This window comes from Myripristis murdjan, chromosome 17 (genome assembly GCF_902150065.1).
Source record: "Myripristis murdjan chromosome 17, fMyrMur1.1, whole genome shotgun sequence".
Taxonomy (NCBI): domain Eukaryota; kingdom Metazoa; phylum Chordata; class Actinopteri; order Holocentriformes; family Holocentridae; genus Myripristis; species Myripristis murdjan.
Genome location: NC_043996.1, coordinates 25,706,171 through 25,734,025, shown reverse-complemented (window position 1 = coordinate 25,734,025; position 27,855 = coordinate 25,706,171). Strand labels below are relative to the sequence as shown.

General features: G+C 41.4%; 4 protein-coding genes across 5 annotated transcripts; 3 read left to right on the top strand and 1 right to left on the bottom strand.

Moving 5' to 3' along the window:
• Positions 1-23: 23 nt before the first annotated feature.
• eif3f (eukaryotic translation initiation factor 3, subunit F) lies at positions 24-16,638 on the top strand. Of its 2 annotated transcripts, none has more exons than XM_030073843.1 (8): positions 24-178; positions 618-688; positions 1,791-1,870; positions 1,962-2,099; positions 2,191-2,282; positions 2,710-2,875; positions 3,273-3,280; positions 16,626-16,638. In XM_030073843.1, exons 1-7 carry the CDS (start codon positions 67-69, stop codon positions 3,277-3,279), a joined length of 666 nt encoding a protein of 221 aa, XP_029929703.1. In that variant the 5' UTR covers positions 24-66; the 3' UTR covers position 3,280; positions 16,626-16,638. The 2 variants fall into 2 exon arrangements, with proteins under 2 accessions (XP_029929703.1, XP_029929702.1); XM_030073842.1 differs by lacking the exons at positions 3,273-3,280; positions 16,626-16,638 and adding exons at positions 4,189-4,302; positions 4,754-4,931 and having other exon boundaries at positions 2,710-2,846.
• On the bottom strand, positions 5,183-6,189 carry LOC115374757 (MICOS complex subunit MIC26-like). Its single transcript, XM_030073846.1, has one exon. It carries the CDS (start codon positions 6,135-6,137, stop codon positions 5,523-5,525), a length of 615 nt encoding a protein of 204 aa, XP_029929706.1. The 5' UTR covers positions 6,138-6,189; the 3' UTR covers positions 5,183-5,522.
• On the top strand, positions 6,559-11,952 carry dnaaf6 (dynein axonemal assembly factor 6). Its single transcript, XM_030073847.1, has 6 exons — positions 6,559-6,901; positions 7,955-8,027; positions 8,138-8,243; positions 10,464-10,560; positions 11,184-11,269; positions 11,492-11,952. The coding sequence occupies exons 1-6, from the start codon at positions 6,809-6,811 to the stop codon at positions 11,619-11,621; spliced, it is 585 nt and encodes a 194-aa protein (XP_029929707.1). The 5' UTR covers positions 6,559-6,808; the 3' UTR covers positions 11,622-11,952.
• Positions 12,967-27,855, top strand: pip4p1a (phosphatidylinositol-4,5-bisphosphate 4-phosphatase 1a). The gene is made up of 7 exons (XM_030073845.1): positions 12,967-13,247; positions 14,345-14,538; positions 17,575-17,681; positions 19,041-19,146; positions 21,188-21,240; positions 22,352-22,442; positions 27,544-27,855. Exons 1-7 carry the CDS (start codon positions 13,130-13,132, stop codon positions 27,685-27,687), a joined length of 813 nt encoding a protein of 270 aa, XP_029929705.1. The 5' UTR covers positions 12,967-13,129; the 3' UTR covers positions 27,688-27,855.

Here is a 27,855-nt window from a genome sequence, read left to right as displayed (position 1 = left end):
GTGTATCTCCTCACCGTGTTGTGTCCTACCAATGAAAACAGACGGCAGGGCCAGTCCTTTTCCAAGATGTCGGTGTACGGGCCGGTGGTGAAAATTCACCCTGTCGTTCTCGCCTCCATTGGCGACTCGTACGAGCGGAGAAATGAGGGAGCGAGTCGAGTGATCGGGACCCTGCTGGGTAAGTGGAAACCTCTCAAATTTATATCAACCGCCAGTTGTCGGGGAAGTGATGTTTAGCTGCCTGATGTTAGCCCGCCTGCTAACCGTGCTAACGCATGTTCGCAGGTTCAGCCCGAAACATCTGCTAGCGGCTAGCTGCGTTAGCGTTAGTAGAAACAACCAGCAGCATCATCACCTGTAACAGCTGGGCGTATATTGTCATTAATTCCGTTCATAACTTTAAAAAATTGCCGAGTCATCCATCAGTTTTGGATGAGTTTGTTATGTTTTTATAAGCAGACGTTAGCCACCGGGATGTCGTAAGTTAGCTTGTTGAGCGGTGACGACCGTTGCTGGGTGCTTACTATGCTCGGCCAGATGTCAGCTAAAAAGACGATGACTATAATATCGTCAAAATAACTCAATACCTTCTTAATGCTAACATGTTTCCTCCCCAGGTACCATTGACAAACACTCTGTTGAGGTTACCAACTGCTTCTCTGTGCCCCACAATGAGTCAGAGGATGAGGTATGTATTGTTGTCCACCATGGATGGAAATGCAGGATTTATTTGGGCACTAAATGGATTTAAATGTCCAAATGCATCGTTTGCAACAGTGACCTTTAGGCATTCTTCAGAAAACAGCATAATAACACCAAATGGATGTAGAAAATGCAGTCACTTCACAAATATCTTTCATTTTACAAAACAGCCATTGATCCTTTATTCCTACTACAGAAGAAAGCCATTAGAATTGTCACCAAATCTGACTTCTATGCACCAACCAATCCACTATTCATTGAATTAAAAACCTTAAAATTACAAGATCTAGTTGAACTTAATACTGCAATTATGATGTATAAGGCACATAATCATCTGCTTCCGTGCTGTATTCAGGAGCTGTTCCACCATAGAGAGAGCCGGTACAACTTAAGGGGAACTGCCATCTTCAAACAAACTAATGCAAGAATAAAAAACAAATATAGATGTGTATCGGTTATAGGGGTAAAAATCTGGAATGGACTAGATAATGAATTAAAAAATTGTAGTTCAATTAATAAATTTAAAAAGATGTACAGATCAAATATAATAGCCAGATATAGAGCAATAGTGTGATATACATAACGTAAAGGCTAGTTTCTAGTACTTTTCTGTATTTCTCGTTTGTAAATTCCAGTGATATATTGTTTCATTTCTTTTTAGTTTTTTTTTTTTTTGTGTGTGTGTTTTGTTGTTTTTGTTTTGTTTTGTTTTGTTTTGTTTTGTTTTGTGTTAGTCTCTGTTTACTGTTTGTTTTCTGTTCTTGTCCTGATTGTGTTGTTGTATTTTCTAGTAAGAAGATATTTAAGGGTTTAAAGGGTAGGCACAATAAGCTTAGGCTTCAGCCTACACCTTTTTGGTCTGTTCTTTCTAAGAAACTGAAAGAAAATTGTAGTGTATTAACTCACCCTCAAATGACCAAATAAACTACTACTACTACTACTATTTTGAGATATTCATATTTCGCATGTTCATGTCTAGGTAATGATTCAGCATTCAGCCCTACCTTCATGTATAGGACTATACTTGAAGGAAAGTCGTGTTCTGTTAGAAATTGGTCATATGACACACCTGTCCTCCCTACCAACAGGTTGCCGTGGACATGGAGTTTGCCAAGAACATGTATGAGCTCCACAAGCGGGTGTCACCCAGTGAGGTCATCATTGGATGGTACATCAACAGCTCCAATCAAACGTGAAAGTTAAAATTAAAATTGCAGTAACCCATTTGTTTCTCAGCAGTTTTGTGTTCTTGATAACAGGTACGCCACGGGCTTTGACATCACAGAGCACTCGGTGCTGATCCACGAGTACTACAGCCGCGAGGCCACCAACCCCATCCACCTGACTGTGGACACGGCCCTGCAGAGTGGCAAGATGAACATCCGCGCCTACGTCAGGTCGGCTCATCTGCCTGTCACTCACTCCCCGTATGACCAATAGGAGGCGGACGGTGTCTGACTGTCTCTGTGTGTCCCTCTTGTCCCACAGTGCACAGATGGGTGTTCCAGGAAAGACAGTTGGTGTGATGTTCACCCCCCTGAGTGTCAGATATGTCTACTATGACACTGAGAGGATAGGCGGTAAGAATCCAAAGAAATGAGAAAATGACAGTCATGTGTGATCCTAAATGAGCAATTTTTGGTGTGTGTTTTGGATGTCGTTATTATAGAAAACTTACTGTGCATTTTTCCCAAATATTTATTCCGTCTCACCTGTCTGAAATTAACTGTTTGGTTTATTTCATTTGGCTGGTTGACTAAAAAAATGTACTTGTCAGGTATTTTTTTTTCCCCGGATAAAATCTATTTTTGTACTTTTGGCTGTTTTCAGTGTTATTTATAAAAAAAATAGGGGCTAATTTAGTAGATCTAAAGCTTGATTGGAAAACTTGTTGCCTCACTTTAACAGTGGTTATTTGGTGTTTTGTGGCTAATAGTTTCAGACCCTAGTCTTTAAGTCAGATGTTGTGCTGTGCCCTCAGTTGTATGTTTCTGCTGTATATTTCAGTGGATCTTCTCCAGAGGACGCGTGTCACTCCCAGTCGCACCAAGGGCCTGACCTCTGACCTGTCCCAGGTGGCCAGCTCTGCATCCAGGGTACAGGACATGCTGGCCACTGTACTCTCATACATTGAGGACGTACTGGTGAGTGCTCAGACCAGTGGGATGACAGTGTGATTGTAATGTATAGAAATCCATAAGGGCTTAGGCGTTGGAGCTCATCAGTGGAAAGATTTTGCCCTCCTGGTCACATCCCTGAAACATAATCTTTTTTTCGTTTTGCAGCAGTTTTACATCGTAAATGTTGATGTTAATATTTTTAATAATTTTTATGCTGAAGTGCCTTGTCTTCTACCCAAAAATGCACAGGCTATTTGGGGGACTTGGCACTAAAGCAGAATGAGCCACTGCTCTGATTTGCCGGCTACACTGGTGGTTCATGCTCTTCTATTGATTTCATAAGCTGCTTTTACACCACATGGTATGGCTTCTCTCTGCTTGCCTTTTTGGTTTTCCATCATGCAAAGGTGGTGGATAGTACCTGGTACATGGTATTTTTGGATCATGTAGAGTGTAGGGTTTCCCAAACTCTTGTTTTTTTTTTTTCATTAGCCTTTTTTTGTCTTGCTACTTTGAGCCTCTAGTGAAACAAAATCTTTCTCCTTGCTGTGACAAACAGCCACATACTGAGAATCAGGAACACCAACCCTTTGATATCCTCCATTGTTCCTGTGTGTGACGCGTTGAAGATGACGTCACAGCAGTTAGATTTAGACTCACCTTTATTGATCGCCCAAAGAGGAGATTCAAAAGGACACAGCAGCAGTAGCAGTAAGTTAATGTCAAAGCCAAATATATAATAAAAGGTAGGTATAGCAATTAAAATAGGAATAGGACACAATAGATTTCTATACATGTGCAGTGTCTGTGTATATAGTGTATTATGTACATGTGCAAGGGTATATAGTGTATGTATAAGCCAGCAAGCTGTGGCCCAGCATCGACAGGTTATTTAACTAACTGTAGATCCTTTTGTCCAGTACTGGGTGGTAGGGACCTGGAAAAACACCCCATCACCTTTGTTTTTTTACACATCGGTGCTCTGGTGTGGTTTCTAAAATATACATACAGTACTTACACTCTTACGTTATCTGTTTGTACATAAATCTGCAGTGGTGGGAGTTTATCTGTGAGGAGTGCATTTGAGCAGTTTTACTTGGTGTTGCTGTGACGACCAACTACACTGAGGGAGGGGGGGTTACTATCCACAGTGGAAAAAGAAATGCAGAAAAGGACCTGGTACAAAAAGCAGAGAAAGTGAAGTTGAGCCGTGCCATGTCGTGGAAATGAAGCCATAGGGTCCATGTTTACGCTGGAACAAAATCGAAATGCGTGGTAAAAATAATTAGCTTTGGTTTTAGAGATCCACAGTGAGGCAGTTAAATATGGCCAATTTATTGCTAAGTAAAATTGGTGTGTGTGTCAGTCTGGCAAGGTGACAGCAGACAACAGCGTGGGCCGTTTCCTGATGGACCTGGTCAACAAGGTGCCCACCATCTCAGCCGAGGACTTCGAGACCATGCTCAATTCCAACATCAACGTGAGTGCTCCTCGCCTGCCTGAAAACTGCATGTGCACTCATTTCTCATGCCGCTGCCATGGGTTATTTCCCCTCGTTGGGTTCAGCGTGTCCCTTTTTTGCTTTTCCATGCTTTATTGATGAGCTACTTTCAGGCTAATGTTTTGCACATTTGCTCACTGCCACTAATCATAGGAAGCACTCACAGACGTTACTTATTTTGTTACCGGTGCTCTCCTGGGCACCATGAAGAACTCGATGTGTTTTCTTCTCGGCTTTTATGTCCTCACCCAGCACTTCTATAGCCTGAAGAATCATTTTAAGGACACTGGAATTGTTAATTTTGTTTATGGCACTGTGTCTGTGACCATTATAGTCCTTACCATCGGTTTCTTGTTGCAGTTGGATTTAATCTGAAGTCTCTCTGGACAACAGTAAATGCCTGACACACTGTAAATGTTTTCTGTTGCAGGATCTGCTGATGGTCACCTACCTATCCAACCTCACCCAAGCTCAGATTGCCCTGAACGAGAAGCTGGTGCTGCTCTGAGTGATGGACACATAGAATTTCTTTGGAGTGGTTCATATTTAATTTTGTACACTTTTTCTTTGGCTGAGATGAATAAAAAAAAAAAGATGTTTAACAGTCACCTATTGTTTGTTCCCCTTAGATTTAAGCAATATCCTCAGTTATGTTGTATTTGTTAAACACACATATTTTCTGTCTCTGTGAAAATCGAATGAACATCAGGAGAATTAGATTGTCAGCGTAATCTAGCTTTATGATAGCGTTTACGACCCACACATTACACAGCAATTCACATTTATCATTGTTAATTAAATTCTTGTGCAGAATCCAACTTTATGATGGAGTGCGACAGAAGATTCAGGAGCAGGATCATGTTGATTCAAGTTCTTTATGGTTTGCAATTGTGATTGTGACAGCATTCAAAATATCAGGGACATACAATTATTATTATTGTCATTATTATTACACTTGTAACACTGATAATATAGAAAACAAGTGCCTTTTTTTTTTAAATCAAGATAAATATACATTCAACAGGCAGGTCATTTCAAGTTAAACCCCACTTGTGACAGGCAGTGCCCGGCCTGAGTTAGAGTAGAAGCTAGTGCAAAATCTGGGCAGGAGGCTGTCACACAGATTAGTTGAGCAAATGTGAATCTACAGTAGTCAGGAGAAGGCTGCTGATGTTGCATGGCTGTTGGTGCAGAGCTGCTCAGGGTTTTGCTTGTCCTGGAGCGCCGCTGCTCTCCTCTGCTTTCCTCTCTGCTTTCTCCTCTGCTTTCTTCTCGGGCTTTAGGATCTTGTCGATGTTAACGTAGCTCTGCAGCGCCCAGTCATACACCGACTCCCCGGTGGACTTGGCGATAGCTGCGGCTCTCTCCGGGTAGTACATGGAGGCGCTGACGGTCACCAGGCCCGCCGGGTAGATAAGCTTTTTAATCCTGGAGCCTCTGCCGAGAAACAGTCCCAGGACACCGGCCGCGCCGATCACTCCTGCCCGGGGGTAGAAATCCTTGGGCGGGTCTTTGAGATAGGCGTAGGTGTCATTCCCAAACTGGATGACTCTTTGAACTTTGGGTTTAATTTTACCGAAGGCGCCCTGACACCACTGTGCGTAAGGCTCCGCCGCTTTCCTCAGGGTGGCGACACTTTGCTCCAGTTGACCCGCTTCTGGCTCCACGTACCGAAACTTCTGCTGAGGGCTGGTGTACAGAGACAGGTCCTCCCGGTTCAGCGGGACGTTCGGTTCGTCCTCACCGGCAGCAAATACAGTGAAAGACATGAGGTTGAGAGCTCCCGGCATGGCACTACCTGTCACCTTCAGCATGATCTCTGCGGGCCATGCATTAACTACGGTGTCCGAGCAGGGACATAACTGGCGCGCCACTCCGACACTTCCTACTTTGTTACCGGGATGTTTGCTTCTTTAAACAAAATAAATAAATTAATTAATTAATTAAAAAAATAAAACATCTTATTGTTGGGAGCTTTATGTGCCTTTCTAATTTTCGTAGACTCACTTGATATCACACTGTTACACCGATTCTTTACTATTTTCTGTTGTTCAGGAGCTTATTTTCCCCCTCAACACATTAGAAAAGCCCGAATTCATTGACTTTAAAACGAATCGTCGACCCTCCATTTTACATTTAATATATCAAAAAGGTTACACTCAGATTACGTTACAGTTTAAGTTCCTTTTTGAAAAAAAAAAAAAAAAAAAAAAAAAAAAAAAAAGCTCCAGTCAGTGACGTCAGGTTGGTTGCCATGGCAGCCCAAAAGCCTCAGGTCTCCAGGGAAACGGAGAGTAGCAACAACAGCAGTGTACCCCCATCCGCGGGGAATTCATAAACATTTATCCAGCTAACAGGCTAATGCTACGGTGTTTTTAGTCGAAGCATTTCCTTGTTTACTGGTTTATTTTTGTGTTCAGGTATTAGTAGTTGTCTTGTTGTTTGTTTATTTGTTTTAAATTTCAGTTGAAGTCTGCTCTTTTCCATGGCGAGTCTTGGATCTTTGGAGAGTTTGCAGGCTCTCTCTGCCTTATTATCTACTCAACAAGACGACGATGATGATGATAAAGACAGGAAAGTAAGATACAGTGCATTTTATGGTGAACACACCCAAATCCAGTTTATCCACCTCTTAAGGAAAAGGCAAAACTCATTTTTTCCAAACAAATAAAATTGCATGTTGCTTATGATGGTGGTTGTCGACCATATAATGATCACAGACTGAATAACTGAATGCCAATTTTTTATTTACCACATCATGATATATATATATATATATATATATATATATATATATATATATGTATATATATATATATATATATCTATATCTATATATATATCTATATCTATATATATATATACACATATAGATATAGATATAGATATATACACACACACAGTACAGGCCAAAAGTTTGGACACACCTTCTCATTCAATGCGTTTTCTTTATTTTCATGACTATTTACATTGTAGATTCTAACTGAAGGAATCAAAACTATGAATGAACACATGTGGAGTTATGTACTTAACAAAAAAAGGTGAAAGAACTGAAAACATGTTTTATATTCTAGTTTCTTCAAAATAGCCACCCTTTGCTCTGATTACTGCTTTGCACACTCTTGGCATTCTCTCGATGAGCTTCAAGAGGTAGTCACCTGAAATGGTTTTCACTTCACAGGTGTGCCTTATCAGGGTTAATTAGTGGAATTTCTTGCTTTATCAATGGGGTTGGGACCATCAGTTGTGTTGTGCAGAAGTCAGGTTACTACACAGCCGACAGCCCTATATACACACACACACACACACACACACATATATATATATATATATATATGTGTGTGTGTGTGTGTGTGTGTGTGTGTGTGTTTTGCAAAAAAAAAAAAAAAAAAGAACTTAAACGTAATCTGAGTGTAACCTTTTTGATATATTAAATGTAAAATGGAGGGTCGATGATTCGTTTTAAAGTCAATGAATTCGGGCTTTTCTAATGTGTTGAGAGGGAAAATAATATAAATATATATGTGTGTGTGTGTGTGTGTGTGTGTATATATATATATATATATATATATCGTAACCACACACTATCAAGGGACGCTGGTTTTACAATAACATCAATTAATCTCAACAGAATGTGGCCACCTGTGCACAGCTGGGTCCCGGACACATTGGCCCCCCACCCAAACCCAGTGCAAAAAAAGACGGTAACGCTGTATTTCTTGCACAGAAATCCCAAGCCATAAGTATTAATCAGGTACAAAACAGAAGTGTGCAGCCTGTGTTTGTGTGTGCATTGCGGTTTACTTGTGTCCAGGGTCGACTGCCTACGTGATGAAGAGCAGCAAAGACATCTGGAGCGAGGAGGAGGTGGCAGAGGGCGCCCAGTATGATGATCTCGCTGACCCGCGACCGCAGCCTGAGTAAGACAAAGCTGATAACGAGGGAGCTGGTTATGTGTGTGTGGGGGTCAAACACAGGGCAATTTAGATGTTACAACACCATTTTTCATCCACATCCCTAATGATGATGATGATGATGATGATTGTTACTTCATTAATTCTCATGGGGGCAACTTGGGTGTCGCCCAGCAGCATGGGATAACAAAAGTATAACATTAACAATACAACTGCAAATGCACGAACATGGAAGTCAGTATATAAAAGCATACATAAAAGTCACTATCCTTGGCCTGGCCTGTAATTGGGATGGCATTTGTTAAGTTCTTGGCAGGATAAACAAGTTGAGTTGAATCATTAAAAAAATGTATGAGGAGAGTAAAAAATAGAGGACAGAAAAGAATAAGCAAGGAAAACTTTATTTATGTAGCACTTGTTAAAGCACATAGTTACAAAGTGCCTCACATGCGCCGAAAACAAAGACAAATACACAGGAAAACAAATACATAAAAAAAGATTAAAGCACAAGGAGCACAGTCAAAGCCAAGACACAACCAACTAGAAACAAAACAGGAAGTTAAAGCACTTGAACATGGACCAGATAGTAAAATATCTTGCTTTCTCTATGTGGGACATTTACCCAGTTTCCTATTTTTTATAACTTTGACGTCCACATGATGCTTTGTAAATAGCCATCTCTCCCTTATATTATGATAGACACCAACACCTAGATACCTCAGATGTAGAGAATAAAGTACACTTGGGTGAAAAGCAGCCCAGTAGACAGGCTGTTTTATCTCCCTTGCATATCCCTTGATGTGCCTCTTGTTAAATCAGATGTGCAATATAAATGTGCAATTGTAAATACATATATAACTGCAGTACAGTGGTTATGAATTATTCAGCCGTAACAACACTCTGTGTAGTTGCGACCTTGTTGTGCATACACACTTACCTCCAGCATTCTATTTATTATTCCTATTTAATTCCTTGTTTCTTTTGTTGTTGCCTTTGTGTTTTTGCTCTTGAGTGATATATCTAAGTACAAAAAGCGGCTGTGAACTGGAGTCAAATTCCTTGCATGCACAAGCACACTTGGCCAAGCAAGCTGATTCTTATTCCCATGCATCACCTGTATCTCTCCCTCCTGAAATCATGTCATGTTGACTCCAAACTATGCTGGCCAAAAAAGGAAAAAGGCCACATTAAGGGGCACCCTGGTGGCTCAGCGTGTAGTGTGGTGTATAGTGTACCTCGTGCCACACAGCTGCACTGGCCTGGCTTTGAATCCGGTCCAGACCCTTTGCTGCATGTCAGTCCCTCCCTCTGCACTGTCTTTCTTGTCTCCCCCCACTGTGGCTAATAAAGAAATGTTCTAAAATAATCTCAAAAAGAAAAGGTCACATTTACATCTCTGTGTGTAGTTTTGGAGGGCTTCACATCCTTTTGTCTCACAGTTATCAACTATAATGCACCTTAAAGCATGAATATGATGCAATCTGTGTCGAGTAGTTTATCCCCAAAGGCAATTTTTACTTTCACTTCATCCTCTCCTTAAGCCCTAAAGCTGGGTCCTCTTGTCTCTCTAACCACTGCTGTGCTCTGGGTATGTTAGATTATCATACTGATGTGTTGAAATTATGGTACCTGTGTATGCAGATAGTGTGATAGATATTTGTTTTGCACATGAGCTTGTTTGCGTTATGTAACTAATGGGTTCTGCTCTGTGTACTGTAACCGCTTTTATTACAGTGTATTATTAAATATTGTTTAAATGTTACGGGCTCCTGGTAGAATAGCCCGGGAGAGCTAAAACAGATCCAAATACAAAATAAACAAACTAGACCACACTTGCTTCCCTCCCTCCTGAAGAAAAAAATGTGCAGACCAAACTCATAACCATTACATTACAGTTTGAAACAAAAAAACAAACAAACAAAAAAAAAAAAACATGGCAGATATTTAATTATTACAAACTATTTGCTGTACTTCCCTTGCACTGGCACAGCACTGAAACCAAAATGTATCAGGAGCAGCAGGAAAGGGAAGGCTGCTTGTGGACAATCATTTATCACAATTTCCACTTTCCACTGATTTCTAGTGACACTTGTACCCGCTTGTGATTGCTTCCCGGCTTATGTGCTCTTAGGTTTTCATTATGGAGTCTAAATGACGTAACATTACAATGAGCTGAATATCAATTCTGTGTTTGTGCGTGTGTGTGTGCTTACTGTGTGTGTGCAGGTATGAAATCATCCTGAAACAGAATGTGGGGACAGAGGATCTGTTTCTGGGCCTGAGCAGAAAGGACCCGTCCTCCATGTGCTGTGAAGCCATGCTGGTACACGACCGCCACAGAGACAAATTCAACAGAGATTATATTGTACAAGAATTAAGATAACATTAATCTTCCATCCATCACAGGCTAACTGCAAGAGACTAATCCAAGCTTTTTTTTAAGACCTTATAAACCTGGCAAACCCTTCCCATTCAACCCTGAACATAGCTGATGAACATAATGAAATTACAAATGGTTAAAATAAAAAGACATCAGGAATTTAACATACAAAGTCCAGATCTCAGTGTGGATCACAGATCTATCATAAACTTATTATAAGCTTTTCAAATTCCATTATTTCATGCACATATGCAATGACATGTGCATCATAAATGTTTTTACTTAAAAACACGGTCCGTATATTATAGATCAGTGGTGGACATGCAGAATCTTCTTAATGCATGGAGGAAAGCAAGACTTCTAATAACTATATTTAAGTCATTAACATATTTTTACTTTCATATATCCTGCACTAGGGAGCTTATTTGTCCAAAATCCTGACAAAGATGGCATCCCTTGTATAATTGTGATACCAACTGATTAGTAATGTTCTCTTTTTGAAGATTAAAGTGCATGTGCACTATTTTATATGTGCATTAATGATGCCAACTTTCTCCCCCCCTCAGGTAAAAATCAAACTACCAGGCACTAAAGCAACAGATGTGATCCTGGATGTGAAGGAAAAGTTTCTTGATCTACGGACGCCAAAATAGTAAGAGAAGCTTTGAAAGTGTTCGCCTTTATTCTTTATCCCCTCGACACGGAGCAGGAGCAATTCAATCCAGCTTCAAAAGAATCCGTTTCCAAACATTGCCTTTTAATCAGAGGTACATGTCCCGATGTAAGCTTTGATTTGTAGTCTTTAACATCTCTCTATCTGGCACACACACACATGCACACACTCCCTTTCTCACTTTCCGTCTCCTCTCCTCAGTAAACTAGGTCTTCACCTCCCTCACCCGGTCCACAGCCAAGAGGGGAGGGCGCAGTTTTACAGCGAGAGAGAGGAGCTCGAGGTGACTCTGCTGATGAACCGCCTCATGGACTCCATCAACATGCAATAAGAGAGAAGGACAACAGTCTCCAAGGATTCAAAAGGCGCTGAATTAATCTAACACCAGTGCACACTGGACATTTACACACTCCAGTGTGTTTCCTCAGAGGCATTACCAGTGTATGTCAATCCGTTTTTGCTATGCAAGTTCGACAAATTGCCAGTACATGCGGTTATTTAATCTGTCATTCATTTTGTGATGTGTTCAGCTATTCATGGATTCGTAATAAATATTTTTCTGTAATTATGCAGCTATTTTGTTATTGAAAAATCACAGATGTACCTCGGATGTTAGGGATGGATGGATGTTAACGTTTTTCTGAAAGAATAAATTGCGTGTGATGTCACAGATTATCCACCTTTACATCATTTTTTTGACCTGGCAGCAGTGTAAAAGTTTAGAGAAACAGGCTTGTGTGTGGAAAGTTGCCAGTTCAAATACTGAGAGCAGCTGGAAAAATAAGGACATGGGGGAGTCAGTGAGTGACACGCTCTCCTTCCTCAGCAACTAGCCCTCCTGTCACCTTCAAATTTACTAACATTTTTTTTTTCTATCATATGGGGTCACTTTTACCCTAGCAAATTAAAATTACAGAAAACTATTATAATGAAAATTGTAACCCAAGTTTATCTGTCAGATACTTTGTGTCTTGTTGACTATACTTTCCCAAATAGCCCTTCAAAATAAAACATGTAACCATGTTAATTTTGACTTCTCCCATTAGGAAAAGTCATGAAATATGAGGCACAAAAAAAAAAAAAAAAGATTTTAATCATGTATTTGAAGGTATTAAACACTGAATGGGCTCAGATTGACCCCAACTAATAGAAGGGCTAGTCGTCTGCTGTGGTGCCTATGAGCAAGGCATCTAACCCCAAACGTCCTTGCTCAGTGGCCAGGGACAGGTGACTGGGGTTGCACTGGAGCAGGTGTGACTGCTTGCAATCCCATGAAGTAGAGTAACCATAGAAACGGATTCATCTTCTATGAGAACAACTAAAACGCACCACGACATCTCTGTTAGGTTACTAGGCTCGTTGGAAAAGATTGTCAGTGTAATTAATGCCATTACCATTTAATTCAGTAAATTCACCCAGGTTATTATGGTTAACTAAAACTAAACTAAAACTAAAGTTGAAATAAAAAAAAAAAATAATAATAATAATAATAATAATTAAAAAAAAAAAAAACTGAAACTAGCTAACCCAGTCTGGGAACTAACCGAAACTACACCGAATTAAAACAATATTAGAAACGAGATGAGAAAAAAATGTGGGGAAAAAAATAGTGTGAAATCTTAAACTATCTTAACCCCGGATCGCACCCCTGGATCGCAGCATCCCCGGCCCCAGTGCCCAGCCTCCCTCCGGCTGTAGCGCCACACCTCCGCGCATCGTTACCGCAGCAGCAGCGGCGGTGGTGTGGTCATGTGACGCCTGCATTTCCGACACAACAATACCACACCGTATCGGTCGGTATTCCCTGTCCCACTCCCCCCCTCACGCCTTGCTCTCGGTATGGCGGACGGCGAGAGGTCCCCGTTACTGTCAGATCTGGGAGATGGTGCTCTCGGCAGCGGTAACGGAGGGGTGTCTCCCGGCGCGGCGTCCTACGGTGTGCCCAACAAACCACAAAGTGAGTATCCATGGTGCTCTCTCTCTCCTCCTCCGCCCGACTCCCGACTAGCCTAGCCTAGCCTAGCCTAGCCTAGCATCCTGGTTAGCTCGCTAGCTCAGGTGTGACAGTGTGATAAAAGACTCAAGAGCAGGCCTGTCACTTCTGGGTGTTTGTGCGGGATGTGACACACGCTTTCAGAGCATTTCATTTCAAGAACCACCGGGGAGAGATATTTTCAGTGTGTTGTATTGTGGGCAGGGGGGAGACAGCTGTGCTAACGCTGCCTATCCTGGCTGCTGTTACCGTTAGGCATCATTAGCTCGCTGCTAAGCTAATGCGTACCGGTTAACGGTTACTTCCGCGAAGCTCCGGCTTTCCAGCGCTTCGTCTTTTCCACTAAACAGACTATATCAGTGGGTCCTAATGTGACATGCTACATCCTTTTCAGTGGGCAGCTGCATGACGTCTAGTGTCATGTTGCTGGCTTGCTAGGTAACTGTCTCTGCTTAGCTAGCAACCGAGAAACACCTGATTTGATTGACATTTCATTCAGCCATTACGGAAGGTCCTGATGAATGCTGCAAAATAGCACTGCGACCAATGACAGCTCACACAGGGAGGGACTGTTGTGCCAAATGCATTAAATGCATCACTAGAAAAGGCAGGAGACGTGGCCTCTAATAACATTTGCCTTAGGAGAGGTGTGTTGTTCAGAACAGGTATAATATAAGCATAAGATTACTTCCCATTTGATCTCTCTCTCTCTCTCTCTCTCTCTCTCTCTCTCTCTCTCTCTCTCTCTCTCTGTCCCTCTCTCTCTCTTTCTCACACACACAGTTACACATTCACTCTAATTCACTGAAATAGTCCTCACTCTGCATTCCAGCAGTGTTTTTGTTATAAAGCTCCTTTCAGTGTAACTCGAGACCAAAATCTCATTATCTTGTTAATCGTAACATAACAGGTCACTTGTCATGGGAGCTGAGCCTTTTTGTGGCCTAGTATTCAGCTCTCGTGACTCTGTTCCCTCAAGAATCAATTCACAGGGCCCCTGGTTTTCATTGCTTGGCGTTTATCACCCTTCCTGGGCCTTCCTTGTCTTGTTCCTCGTCCAGGTTTCCCTCCGTTCCCCAGCCCCACCCAACCCTCGGTGCTCCTCGGGGAGGACCCTCCGCCCTACTCTCCTCTCACCTCCCCAGAGAGCGGCAGCGCCCCGGTCATCAGCTGCAGGGTGTGTCAGAGCCTGATCTCTGTGGAGGGCAAAATCCATCAGCACGTGGTAAAGTGTGGAGTCTGCAACGAAGCTACGGTAGGCACCTCAGTGAATCTGTAAATACACGCACTTATCAATTGTATCTTGAACAATTCTGGATTTTGAGGTTTATGGCACAAAGGAATTGGCTTTACGTCACTCACAAAACTGGAGGAGATTGCTGCTGTAGCAGCACAAATAGAGCCAAAGCTTTTACAGTTTTCCATGAGGCTTGATGGGAAAACTCAAAAGTGAAATAGAGAGCAAACACACTCTTGCCCAGTTGCAGTTACCCACACCTGTGGTATTGTGAGCTTCAGTGCATGTTCGTTTACAAGCTGCTAAGTGTGCAGTGTGTCCCAGTCAAGAAAAACTGCATCCACATGCACATCCCACGTGCACTTAATTCACACCTCAGCTGATTCTGCTCGGAGGCAGTCTTGTACCAAGTATTTATCCTTAAATCAATTGTATATGTTACAGTTTGGTAGTGGTCATCAACAATAACAAAGCACCATCATGTAAGGCAGGAAATTCACTTCAACAGATAATGTTCTCACTGGTCATGCATGTTCTGGAAAGTCATGAAATTTTGAAAAGTCTAATTCAGACAGGGAAAGTAAGGGAATTCAATAAATTCTTAGGACAAACTATGCTCAAACATGTTTTTTGTTCTTTTGCGATGTCAAATTAATAAAAAAAAAATGCCTGTATACTCACAGACTCTGCCAGTGTAAACCATATTTGTTAAAACTATATAGTGCACCTTTCAAGTGGTTATTTTTTGGTGTGACATCCGTAAAGTGCACATGTTACCCGTAAGTGTTATCAGGGCATACTGGATGAAAGCATGAACATGAGTGCTTCTTGACAATTGCAAAAACATGTCACCCAAGTGTGGAGGTGCTTGAGTGCAAAACTGTAAGTGTGGTGATCTTAAGATGGATAGATGTACGATATTGATCCCAAATTGGGGAATTCTTCTGTTACAGCCACAGGTTATGCAGACATTGCACAGGAACAAGAGTAGGCTACACAAACTATATCTATCAATTGGGCATCTGCACTCGAGCGTGGGTTGGATGGAAAGCAGCAAGTGACATCATCTTTACAGCTGGAAGCAACAGGCTATAGTCCCAATACCAATGTATCACAATTTGATAATGATGTATTGATGTTTAGAAGTGAAGTTCTGTAGACATAATAAATAGAGTTGCACAGTTACACTTTTACTTTTTGTCAGCTGTGAACAGTTAAACGCACATTAATGTTACATAATAGAAGAAGTTTAGTCATCTCTGTGAGGAAGTTGGGCAGTTGCAATAGCAGAAAACACGATCCAAGTCGGTATAAGACAATTTGATATTACTGGATAGGATACAGCATGTAATTTCAGCAGCCAGATATATTGAAAATAAAACAACAAATAAGATACAGCGTCACCAAAGACAGATTTACAAATTGAAATGTCTGCACAAGTGTGCATCGCTGGCTTTTGAAACCGTTGTACAGATGGGAGAATAAATATACAGAAAGGGGTCCAGATGCGCAAATATGCATTATAAGCTATTTACAGATGGAGATAACATATGTGGGGAAGCATGTCTAGAGCTTGCAGATGTGCATTGTTGGCCATCACCTTCTGAAGTACACAGATTACACAGAAATCAGTGCAATGGATGTGCAATTAAGCATCATTGTCATTCAGATAGAATTGGTCTCATCTAGAAATGTGTACTGGCTCATGTGCAGACATATGTGCATTAAAGGATGTGGATGGAGTGAAAAATAGTCAAGTCTGGTTTACAGCTGAACCTAGTTTCCTTTAAAAAAAAAAAAAAGAGAGATATTGTGTAATAGAATCTCAACTTGGGGTCTGTTGACCTCAAGGGTGCTCGAGGCGGTCCCACATGACCCTGAGGGGCTTCCTGCAGTCCTTAAGGGTGTTTCAGGGGGTCCCTAGAAAAATCATGAATCGTTTAAAGCTGCACTAGATAGCTTTGTGTCTCAGCAGTTCCATTTTGCAGCGAGAGATAATTGTTTGAAAAATCTGAACTTCGGTACCCAGAAATCATGTAATATGCTATCAGTAAACTGCACTCGTGTACCAACCCATCCAGTCTGTGGTCACTTGATACCAAAAGGATAAGAGTGTAAAACGCTGGAGAGTCCAATTTTCTCTGGACAGAGTGCTGCTTGCTGCTGTTTAAGAGACAGTTTGTATTTTTCTGTCAGGTATTGATCTGCCTTTTCCTGCGGGCAGAGAACTGTCCATACCCAACACCAGACGTGATTTGAGTAAACAGGGCAAATCTATGGGGTCTCAATTAAGAATGAAGTGACACTCCCTCTGTTATAGCCCTACCTTATGATTTAGGTGGATAAAATCAATTTTTTTGTCAGTTAATTCACTAGAAATGATTCCAATTAAAACATGTATGAGGGTGACTTCTAATCATTGCTCCTCACTGTTTACAGTCTAGACAGTTATACACCACTATATCAACAAAATCAGTGTCCCTGGGACAAAATTATTTCAGATGCAGGTCTCATGCGTAATGTTTCTCTATTTAAGATTTATGAGATGTAAGCATTTCAGAAACTATGGTCTCAACAATATATTGCAGTTGTAATAGAGGAAAGCAGTGCCACAGAAATCCTGTTGCTCAGCAGAAGGCCTCCACTTTGCCCCAGATTTCTACTTCCCATCAGTTAGATTTTGGTCATGCAGAGTGAGTGCTTTGTGTATGTTTCAGCTCAAATCTCAGCGTACATATTGAAGTTCCATGTCAGCTGTAGTATAATGATGTCTGTTAAGTCATTTGAAATGCAACAAACCCCTCCCGTCCCGCTAAGCATACTTAAGCAGCGGGCGCCAACACGATCATCGTACCATAATGCTGGCCTTTGGCCCCGTGCCTGCCACTGCAGCACAGCCACTTCCAATATCTCACCGAGTCGCTCCCTCTTGCACAGTATTACTTAATTCTCATCCATCGAGAATAATTGGCTTGTTATCTATTCCACCTCTAATATACTGTTCTATTCTCTGCTCATCTCCTCCTTCCTGTGTGCCTCTGTCTCCCTCTGCAGCCCATTAAGAATGCTCCAGCGGGGAAGAAGTACGTTCGCTGCCCCTGCAACTGTCTGCTCATCTGCAAAGTCACTTCCCAGAGGATCGCCTGTCCCCGGCCATACTGGTGAGACGCTGTGTGTGTGTGTGTGTGTGTGTGTGTGTGTGTGTGCTTGGCTGTGTGAGTGAGTAAGGAAAAGTATGATGTGAGTCTGTGTGTGTGTGTGTGTGTGTGTGTGTGTGTGTGTGTGAGGGAGAGAGACAGAGAGAGAGAAGTGAAGCAGAGGAAACAAGGTGCAAATGGAGCAGACGGTCCCTCAATTAAGGCTCAGCCCTGAGCACAGTATACATGCAGTTTTCAAGGAGCCGCATGAGGAAATAACAGCCTCATTAAAACATACTGCACTATGTGTTTTTTTTTTTTAAGTTAAGCACCTTGTATTTCACATATTTTACTCTGCATGCTTTCTGTAGTATGAGAGGGATGTCTGAGTGTCTGGTTTGGTGGCATTAAGCTTCTTTTGTGTATGTTATTTTTAGCCCATTTTATTCGAGAATTTATGCATATATGTACAGGTGTGATGAAGTTTGGCCACACAGAAAACAAGATAATCTGCGTCTTGGAGCTAAAAAATATAGTTCAGGAGATCCAACAGTATTCATCCGCTCCATTTATGTACTAAATTTCTGCAGAATGAATTACAACCAAATGCATTGCCTGCAAATTCATTTATTTTTGGTTGCATAGAAGAGGGCAACAGCCAGAAAGCTCTTTTTGCAGCAGCACTTCCAGCTATTTAGCAGGTCAAAGAGATCCCAGTGCATTGGGATTTGATCTTACGACATGTAAGGCTGTTGTCAGTCACTGCAAAATGTAGGGCTTTGGCAACTTATCTGAACGTCACGCTGCAGGAGCCTAACTTAATTGGTGGGAAAGATAGGATTCCTTGTTTACGCCTAAGGCATAAAATGTGCAAGAGCAACATTTTTGGCACTTTCTTTTTTTGGGGGATTTTTTTTCCTGCTATGTAAACATATATTGTTTTTAAAGCACACATCACAAAATCTCTTCTCACAAAGACCTGAAAGAAGTGCCTAACTTGGCTTTCAGCAGCAGATGGCTGCATTCAGATTGTCAGATCCAATAAAAGTCACAAACTAAGGCTGATTAGCATTTGCAATCCTTTATTATTTTGTGCTATTATGATTAAAGAAATGGGTAAAAACAATTTCCATCATGCTAAATGAAGCATCAACATGTCAGAACAATCCTTATATCTCCAACAAAACATACTATGGTTTACTATTTAGCTAGTATATTTATTTGGAAGTTGATGCACATTTTATGCAAATGAGACAATAGTGCTGAACATCAAGCAGTGTTTTCCTGGAGTACAAAATGACTTGTGTCTTGAGCTGCTTGGTGTGAATGCTTGGTGAAGTATACTAACTAATAGGCTGATTGTCTGTCTGTGTGTCTTCCCAGTAAGAGGATAATCAATCTGGGTCCAGTCCACCCTGGTCCGGCCAGTCCTGACCCCCAGCCAGTGGGGGCCCGGGTCTCCTGTGGGCACTGCAGCAACACCTTCCTGGTATGATGATCCCCTTTTCTGTCCATCTCTCTGTTTAGCAGTCAAAAACTACACGGCAGTCAGAGAGCAAAAATCTCCTTCAGTGCTCAACAATTCTGTGACTTGCTGTTACACACCAAAACATCAGTCTTAACTCTTAAATTTGAAGTTTAACATTTTGTTTTTTTTTGCCGGACTCTTAAGAGGGGCTGTTCCTAGAAATCCAAATATGCATCCATCTCTTACATTCTCAGAACCTCACGAGATTCCTGTTAAAAAGGGAGACCAGGTGCAGCCCACCCCAACACACAGCACCTTACTAATAATAAACTCTAAATGCTGTATACTCCTTTACATAGTATACTGCTTTGGGGATTAATATGATAGAAATTCAACATGTTACACCATTTTTTACTAACTAGAAATGATGCAATATGTCCACTGATGGCAGCATCATGTGACCTATGTCTGGACATCCTCTGCCACCATGCGCCTTCAAATCTGAAAGACAGACTGCACACAAATACAAACGAAAGCAAGTATCTCAACAGATATTTTTGAATTATTTTTGGTTTTCACGAACTTGTCATTTTACTGTTACCCAGAGAGACGCAGAGATGCTCCTGTCAACAAGAGTTGATTTGTTATTTTTAATTATCGAGCTGGGTGTAGCTTCTCCCTGCATTGTGGGACAATAGTGTGTAGTAACTATACATTCCAAATACTTAGCAAATTGAACATGTACATTGACATTCTTGAATTTTCATACTTGATTACAAGAAGTATTTAGTGTGATTGTGTGACACGGCTGAGGTCTTTTTTACCCATCAAGTGCATTTGGAATCCAGTCTCTTCCTCTCTTAGTTTTGTAGTTACAGATAAGAAAGAATAATTATATATTGGAGAAAATTCCATATTTTGATCAACACAAAAATCAAATCAATACCTCCTCTGTGCAAGGCTCATGTATCTACCAAATTTAATGGAAATCTGTGTAGTGTTTGAGATATCCTGCGGGCGGATTGAGTCTGTAGTCCTGTTGGATTGGGATTGTTTTGAAATTCCATTGGGTGGAGAGGTGTTGTTCCTAAGGTACAGGCAAGCAAGTGACTTTTTTTTTTTAAAACCCAGAATCTCTGCTGCTGGCCATGTACTTGGTTTGAATATATGGTGAAAGAGAGTGAGAGATGGAGGACAGCAGAGGTTAAAAAAAAAAAAGGAAGGATTCGAGGTGTAGAAAGGAGTAAAGATAGATGGTACAGGCCTTTTAACATTCTGTCACACCGTCCCCACCTGCTTAAAAGACAGGACGGCTGAATGAAAATACAAATCTTTGCCTTGGGTGGTGTGGCAGCGATCCGTTTGTCGCAGATCTAGTGATAATGTTCCCTGTGCATCCCATACAGAGCATTTCTGCCTGAACAAGAAGAATGTGGAGCCCGCACACTGTATTCTGTTTTCAAGGTTTACAAATTTATCACAGCTCAACGTTAGGGTGAGAATAAATTTGTACACCCTAAGAGAACACTTCTTGTGTATATTTTGGGTGCTGTCCAGTATCTGTTGAGGATTAGGATTTTTGTATTTGTGTTCTTAAAATGTGTATGGTTTATGTTAACCTATAAACCTATAACTTATAACCCATTGGTCTAAAGGTTATATGGTTAATGTGCAGAAAATCTGATCACAGACTTCTAATTGATAAATAAATTAATTAACTCAAAGTTCCATTTAGATATTTGTCCTGTGCCAATGCTAGTACTATTTGTGTATGTGTTAAAGTGAACATAATCCATGTCGGTGCAGATTAGTATTGATATTACATGCAGGGCTATGTTACAATAATAAAGCAGAGTAGATCTTAGGAAGAGGGTAACTTTAACAAAAACACTGACACCGTGTTCTTGAATAGAAATCAGTGAGAATTGTTGTATGCTGGTCTTGACATTCACTTAATATCCCATCTTGAAGCTCTGTTGTCATGGCAAAAGAAGTGACAAATATCCTATGTTACTTATTGATTGATTTTGAGTTCACAAGTGTTTGTCTGTTGTAATTTCAGTGGACAGAGTTCACAGACCGGACGCTGGCCAGGTGCCCACACTGCAGGAAAGTGTAAGTAGCCAAAGGCCGTTTATCCATTACACCGCTCCACTTTCACTGTCCAATAATTTTACATTTTGCATTCACATCTCATGCATTAAGCTGTTGCTCATATTCAGAGAAACTCGCAGGGAACAAGCAGGTATTGGCTGTGAGTTCAAGAATAGGACATGCATATGGTCCCCGCCCCCACCGCTCTCAGGGTGTTTACGTTTGTTTCATAACATCATGAGGTTTATGATCCCTGGGATTTTGCTCCACGTATGTTATGTGCCTCAGGTTTTTCTATGAAATATGCTGCAAACCACATTCTTACATCATTAGCTCCATTGTGAAATGTCTACATCAGGGTTAAGCTTCTTAACTCAGTGCACACAGTTCCTGCAAGTTGATTCATGTGCCGTTTGACAACAGTTTGTTTCAGGACAGATTATATATATATTTTTTTCTTGAATTGCCTTAGCTTGGGCTGAAGATTATAATTGCAGTTCAAGTCACACTATCTCATTAAGATGTTAAATAGTTCACAGGGTCATTTTCTTCCATAGAGTGGTATAATCAGCTGAAAGAAAAATAAATGCACACCCTGGTGAGTGCATTAAATTGAACCGTTTCTTTGAGAGTGAGGTAGTTTTTTCCCTTAGCATGCCTTGAAGGGATAATTCACCTATTAAAAAAATATAGATATTTTACTTACCTCCTAAGTGGCACATATTGATGCTGTCCTATTCTCGCCATTCTTGCTGTGTTGGATACTGGCTGGATGGCTCCATTGCTAACTATTAGCCTCCTGACTTTGAGTAAATATACCTATGGTTAGCTTCCTTAGAAAATAACCACCTAACTCCAGCCAAACGAGGTTTAACAGTGTCATTATCTGAAAAGAAAAATACACATGATTACCGTGTGCACAAGGGTGATAGTTTTGCTCAAATTACTGTTTTTGATTCTACCGTGGCTGTTCCTCGGTGCTGTGCTGGCTCAAATAAACAGAAGACAACAGTTGAACTCTCCCTGTGATTTATGCCCCCTTAGAGAGACGCACACAAATATATATATATGCATATGAACTGTTAAGTGATTTCCAAATTTCTTCACTTTTCACTCTCCATTTCTCATGCAGCTCCTCCATTGGTCAGAGGTATCCACGGAGGCGGAGCTTGTGGTGTTTTCTATTGTGCTTGCTATTCAGCATCTCCACGGCCGGGCTGATGGTGAGTGGACACCGGCATCTGTCTGTCCTGTCATCCAGATGAATAGAGGCCAGTCGTGGAATGTTTGACATGAGGTTAAGAAACGCTACAAGTCAGGCACTTGCGTTGGGGTAAAGATTGCAAAACTACTGCTTCCTCATTTCTGATCCTGTCCTCCTCTTTCACTGTGTAATTTGAACAGGCTACGATTGCACAGAAAACATTTGCTTTGTTTTTTTCTCAGGGAGGAGGAAGCGATAAGGTTGCTTTTCTTGTCAGTCCAGCATGGTGGTGGTTGCCGCTGCTCTCCAGACGCTCTGTGACAGGCCTCTATTTGTCAGTCAGATATAGTACAAACAACCCAGATTAACTATAAACAGTGTTCAGGTTGCAATAGCAATTTCAACACCCACTGCTGGGCTTGAGAACGGATAACTCCCCCTTGGTTTTGACTTTGTGTTTTCTTGCCTTGTTTACCTTGTTTCTATTCCCTCTGTATTTTTCACGCGGGTACGTCCTAATACTGGCCCCCAATACATTAAAATTACATTTTAGCTGTTAAACTTGTGCTTACATTTCAAGCTACAAGAGTAGAATAAGATTCAAATTGTAGATCATCAGTATTACAGGCAATCAGTAGTAAACAAAAGGAGTGCAAGGATCCAAATAGTGCTGTAATGATGAGTCAGTTAATTGATCAGCTAACCATTAATTGATCAATTGAAAATTAGTCAGTTATAATTTTAATACACATAAATGTAGAAGAAGAATCTTGTATTGCTACAAGCTCTCAGCAGCAGCAAAGGACTATATCTCTAAAGTAATGTTTTCAGTAAAAATCACAATTGCTAATTACAGCTTTAATATCACTAAATTGCTGAGATTGTCTTACGTTTTCTCCGTTCATATCATTTAAAAATTGACTGCCACTCAGACTAAGGAAGCCACAATTAAGAAACCACTTTGGGCTCTGTAAATTTTCAGCGAGCATTTGTCTTAATTTATTACACGTCATAAACAAACTGATGAATAGATTAATAGAAAGAAAATAGTTGATAGCTTAATCGACAATGAAAACAGCTATTATTTGTAGCAGCAGATCAAATATTACCCATTTGCATGCCTGCCCGTCCTCCACTTCAAAGCGACGCAGTCACACAAGCACAAACATTTTGTGCCTCACCATAAATTACAGTCCCATGACACAGAAATGGAATAGGTGCTTTCAGAGCAGCATGATGGAATGGGACAGCTTGGGTACATGGGCACATAACAATAACGGAGCAGTCACTGTAGTGTGTAAACAGCAGAGGGTGCAAGATGAGCAGGTCACATAAATGGCATCAAATGATAAATACTCACTGAGCGCAGAATGCTTATGAGCCCAACAGCATGGAGTGCAGTAAGATGAGGTAGTTTGTATTAGCTGCAGACACTGAACATTGGAACATTTCACCAAAAGTGGTTGTAGCTAAATCAAAAAGTGTAACACTGGTGGCGGTGACAGTTGAGGTGTGGAGGTGTAAATTGCATCAGTGACTTTGCTAGGCAAGTGCCCAAGACAAGCAACTGATTGCACTGTTACAAGAACATGATAATTACAAATAAGGGAGTGCAGAGAAGAAGATTTAATCACCATAGCTGCAGTAACTATCTGAAATCATGGTGTGTGTCCCGCTCAGCACCACAAGCTTACGAAAAGGTGCCAGTGGAAATGTTACGCCCCTGAGAGCACACTGAATTATCAAAACTTCACAGATCATTTGCAGGAGTGGAGGAGGGGGAAAAAAATCATCTGTAGCTGTTTTGAAGCACACATTTCGAGTAAGCATATTTAAGTGATTTTTTTTGGCCAGTATGAGCTGTTTTGATTACCTTATGGCTAGGTACAACAGTCTCCCACCTCCAGCCCCCTTTAATGCTTTCTGATAAACAGCATCTGCCAGACTTTTCTCCTGGCGGAGCTACAGAGCTGGAATGAAGTGAAACAAAATATGGGTGGAAGTGTAGGCATGGCACACACACAGCTCTAACTGTAATACACTAAACCTTATCTGGCTCTAGCCTTTGTATTCGAAGAGCCTGGGTGTGAACATACTTGGCTTATTCTGGATGCCATTAATCATCTGTATGACCAAGGGGATTGTATCACATAGTAGATGTCTGGGAAGCAGAGAGAAGAGCACTGCTCATTACAAGAATTCATGTTATTCCTGTGCTTGAGGAAAGTCCAGCTAATACTTGTGAGCATGAATCAGCCCACCCCCAAAACCTGGCATCAGTAATTTTAGAGATTGTTGAGTTTTTATACCCAAATTAACTTTGTTCTGTATTAGTGCTCTGAGTTTTGAACCAGAAAATCATACTCGCATATTCCAAGAGCATCCCCCTAGGTTCTCTCCAAGTCACTTTTGCCATTTTTATGAATTCATTCTCCATTAAACAGCTCCAAACTTTACACCTGATGGCACAACTATTTCCACTCCTCATTCCTCCTCAGTCACACTTAATGCATTGACTATGTTGCTTTCCCATAAAAATTTGTTCTTCTGAAATGGGAGAAGTCAGTACCGCCGCGTCAGTCTGTTGCAGTCGAATAAATCCCCCTCCCGGATCGACTAGAGATACACAAACTACACTTCCATTGTTCACCATTTTTTTCTGTTTCTGTGATATTCTGTGACAAATAGATATCAGGAAATTAAAGTTGGGATGAAATTTAAGATGTAATGCTGCAATCGGTAACCATGCTTGCTTATCTTAATCTGTCCAAACCACTGGATCCTTGTGTGAAATTCTGCACAGTTTGCAGCAACATAAATAGAACTGCAAAGCGGGCAGAGTTATATTTGGCGGCAGGGTTCCATAAGTAAAAAATCCCATTCGTTTTCCCCAATGCAATGTTACATGATGGCTCGTTTGAGCATTTGCAATCCTTGGATGGCAATACTCTCTCCCAGTTGAGTCATTAGCACAAACAAATAACAACTGCGCCGAAATAATTAACGTTCATGAAAAAAGTCAAAGTGAGCAAGGCTGTGTACTAGTGATGCGCTGATCGGCTCTGATGTCATCTGAATCTCAGCGCATGCATAAATCCTCCACCTGCCACCCATCCGAATGAATTATTCTCTCCAATTTCAAGACCCGCACCTGCATGGGCGTCTCACTCCACCTCTACCTGTCCTTGTAGGCTATGTTGCTTTTTAAATTATGTCGAGCAGAGCAAGCTTTCCAGGTGATCTTCTTTTTGTTGTGTGTTGTATTGATATGTTGATGAGAATGTAATTAATTTTCTCTCATTAATGCTGTATTATTTCACCCACCCACAGCCCATCTGCTATTAATCAGAATGTTAATTTTTATGACCCGGCTCGGCTGATCTGCCCGTGGATAAAACAGAAACGAGAAACGATTTTAAGCTGAGTTTAAAATTCTGTCTCCCACACTGGTGAAATTGAACTTTGTAGCTTTGAATGCCTCAACCACTTAGGTAACTGTTTGCTTGTCGGTGCTTCACAAATACTGCTACTCTGCAAACCCAGTTAGATGTTAATTAAATGTAAATCTTGTGTCTAACCCACTGCAGGTCACTTGTACTAATTGCATAAAACTGGCTTTGACTCAAACTGCAGTTATGTAGTGGGGGTCAGCCAATCTTCCCTCAGCCAGACGTTTCCTCTGCCCTGTATTCATTTAGGGTTTAGTGTTGGAGCTGCAGGAACATTGGTACCTTTCCATTTAATTCCCAACGAAAATGCAGATTTTGTGGCTTTAGCTGGCTTCTTAACCATAACAGTCAGTGACGCTTATGGCTACTGTAGTACTTAGTGCTGCTTGACATCACAAACTGACAGGAACAATTTGATTGGTCAGAAACAAAGCTGAAGCATTTTGAAACTGATGGCCATAACGTTACACTAATGACCTTATAGAGTGGTGAAGTCCCGCCCCTTCCGGTGGACCCCCATGGGACCTTTCGGAGCGAAAAAAATGAATGGTGTTCAATGGACAGAAAATAATTATTTTCTGGTCCCCCCGTCGTTATGCCATGGATTACACAAATGTTGTTTATAGGCTTAAATAACAAATTTTCATGTCAAGAGTTTGACCGTTTATTGCGCCATTGTTCAGTTAAATGCTGTTGAGAAAACACAATTAGAAAGACTACATACTGTGTCGCGTATGTGACGTCACGTCATCGCCGTTTCCCTCCATCCAGATTCAAGTCAAGATGCCGGTGTGTTTTGTTCCCGATTGTCCGCGTCTCCGAGGGCCGACGGAGCGCCGGGCCGGGCGGGAGGGCGAGCAGACCCCGCCGCCGGGCGGAAAAACTCAGAACCTCAAAAACTCAGAACCTCAAAAACTCAGCGCAGAGCAGAGAAATGGCCATGTCTGTTGTAGGCTTCCAGTGCGGGTGGTGACGTATATCATTTGCACCGAGAGCAGCAAAGAGTTGTAGTTCACAAAGCGGGCTCACACAAAACCTAACGTTATTAATATTCTTCGCGCTAAATTGTAGTCTTCTTTGCGTGAAAAATTATCTTTAAATATCATAAACAACATATGTGAAATCCATGGCACAATTCAAACGGGACCAGAAAATAATTTTTATCTCCCCATTGGATCGCATTCATAATTTTTTGCTTTTGAGGACCCATGTACCGGAAGTGGGAGGGCGGGACTTCACCACTCTATACGCCCACCCATTTTTTTCCTGTCGTCATATGGACAAAGCGGCAAGGTGGTGAAGCATACTGTGGATAATGTTTATTTATGCAGGACACGCTTGTGATTTTGCACTGAGTAACATTTGGTTATCATTAAGAGTAAAAATCCAAATGGGGAGAAACAGGAGAAAATACTTTCCGGACCTGTGGCCAACTGTGCGAAACTCTATGTATTAAAAATGAAAAGCATGCGACATAAATGCAAATGTGACTGCTGTGTTAACATTGGTTTCTTGCACAAAGTAAATTTATTCTGACTTGACTTGCACTCACTCTAATAAGCAGAATGTACCCAGAATGTGCTTTCAGTGCCTTAAAAGTCTTTGTGAGCAGTATCTCAAGTGAAGCCATTTTTCTAAAACTGCATGCCGTTTCGCTGTGTCTCCTGCCAGGCCGGTACGTGGGTGAAGGCTCAGACCTACCAGGGCATCTACGCCTCGTGGGCCGTGCTGCTCCTCCTGGTTCTCCTCACCTTGGGCCGGGCCTTCTACTGGGCCTGCATGAGGGTCAGCCAGCCCCTCCAGAACTTCACATAGAGCCCCGCCCCGCTCCCTTCAGCCCTGACCTTACCGTACCCTCTTCCCAACCCGCCAGGCAGGAGGAAAGACGGCTTTAAAAAAAAAAAAAAAAAAAAAAAAATTCAAAAAGATTATTTATTTAAATCCAATCCCAGAAAGAAAAACAGTCCTCCTCCTCTCCCTGCC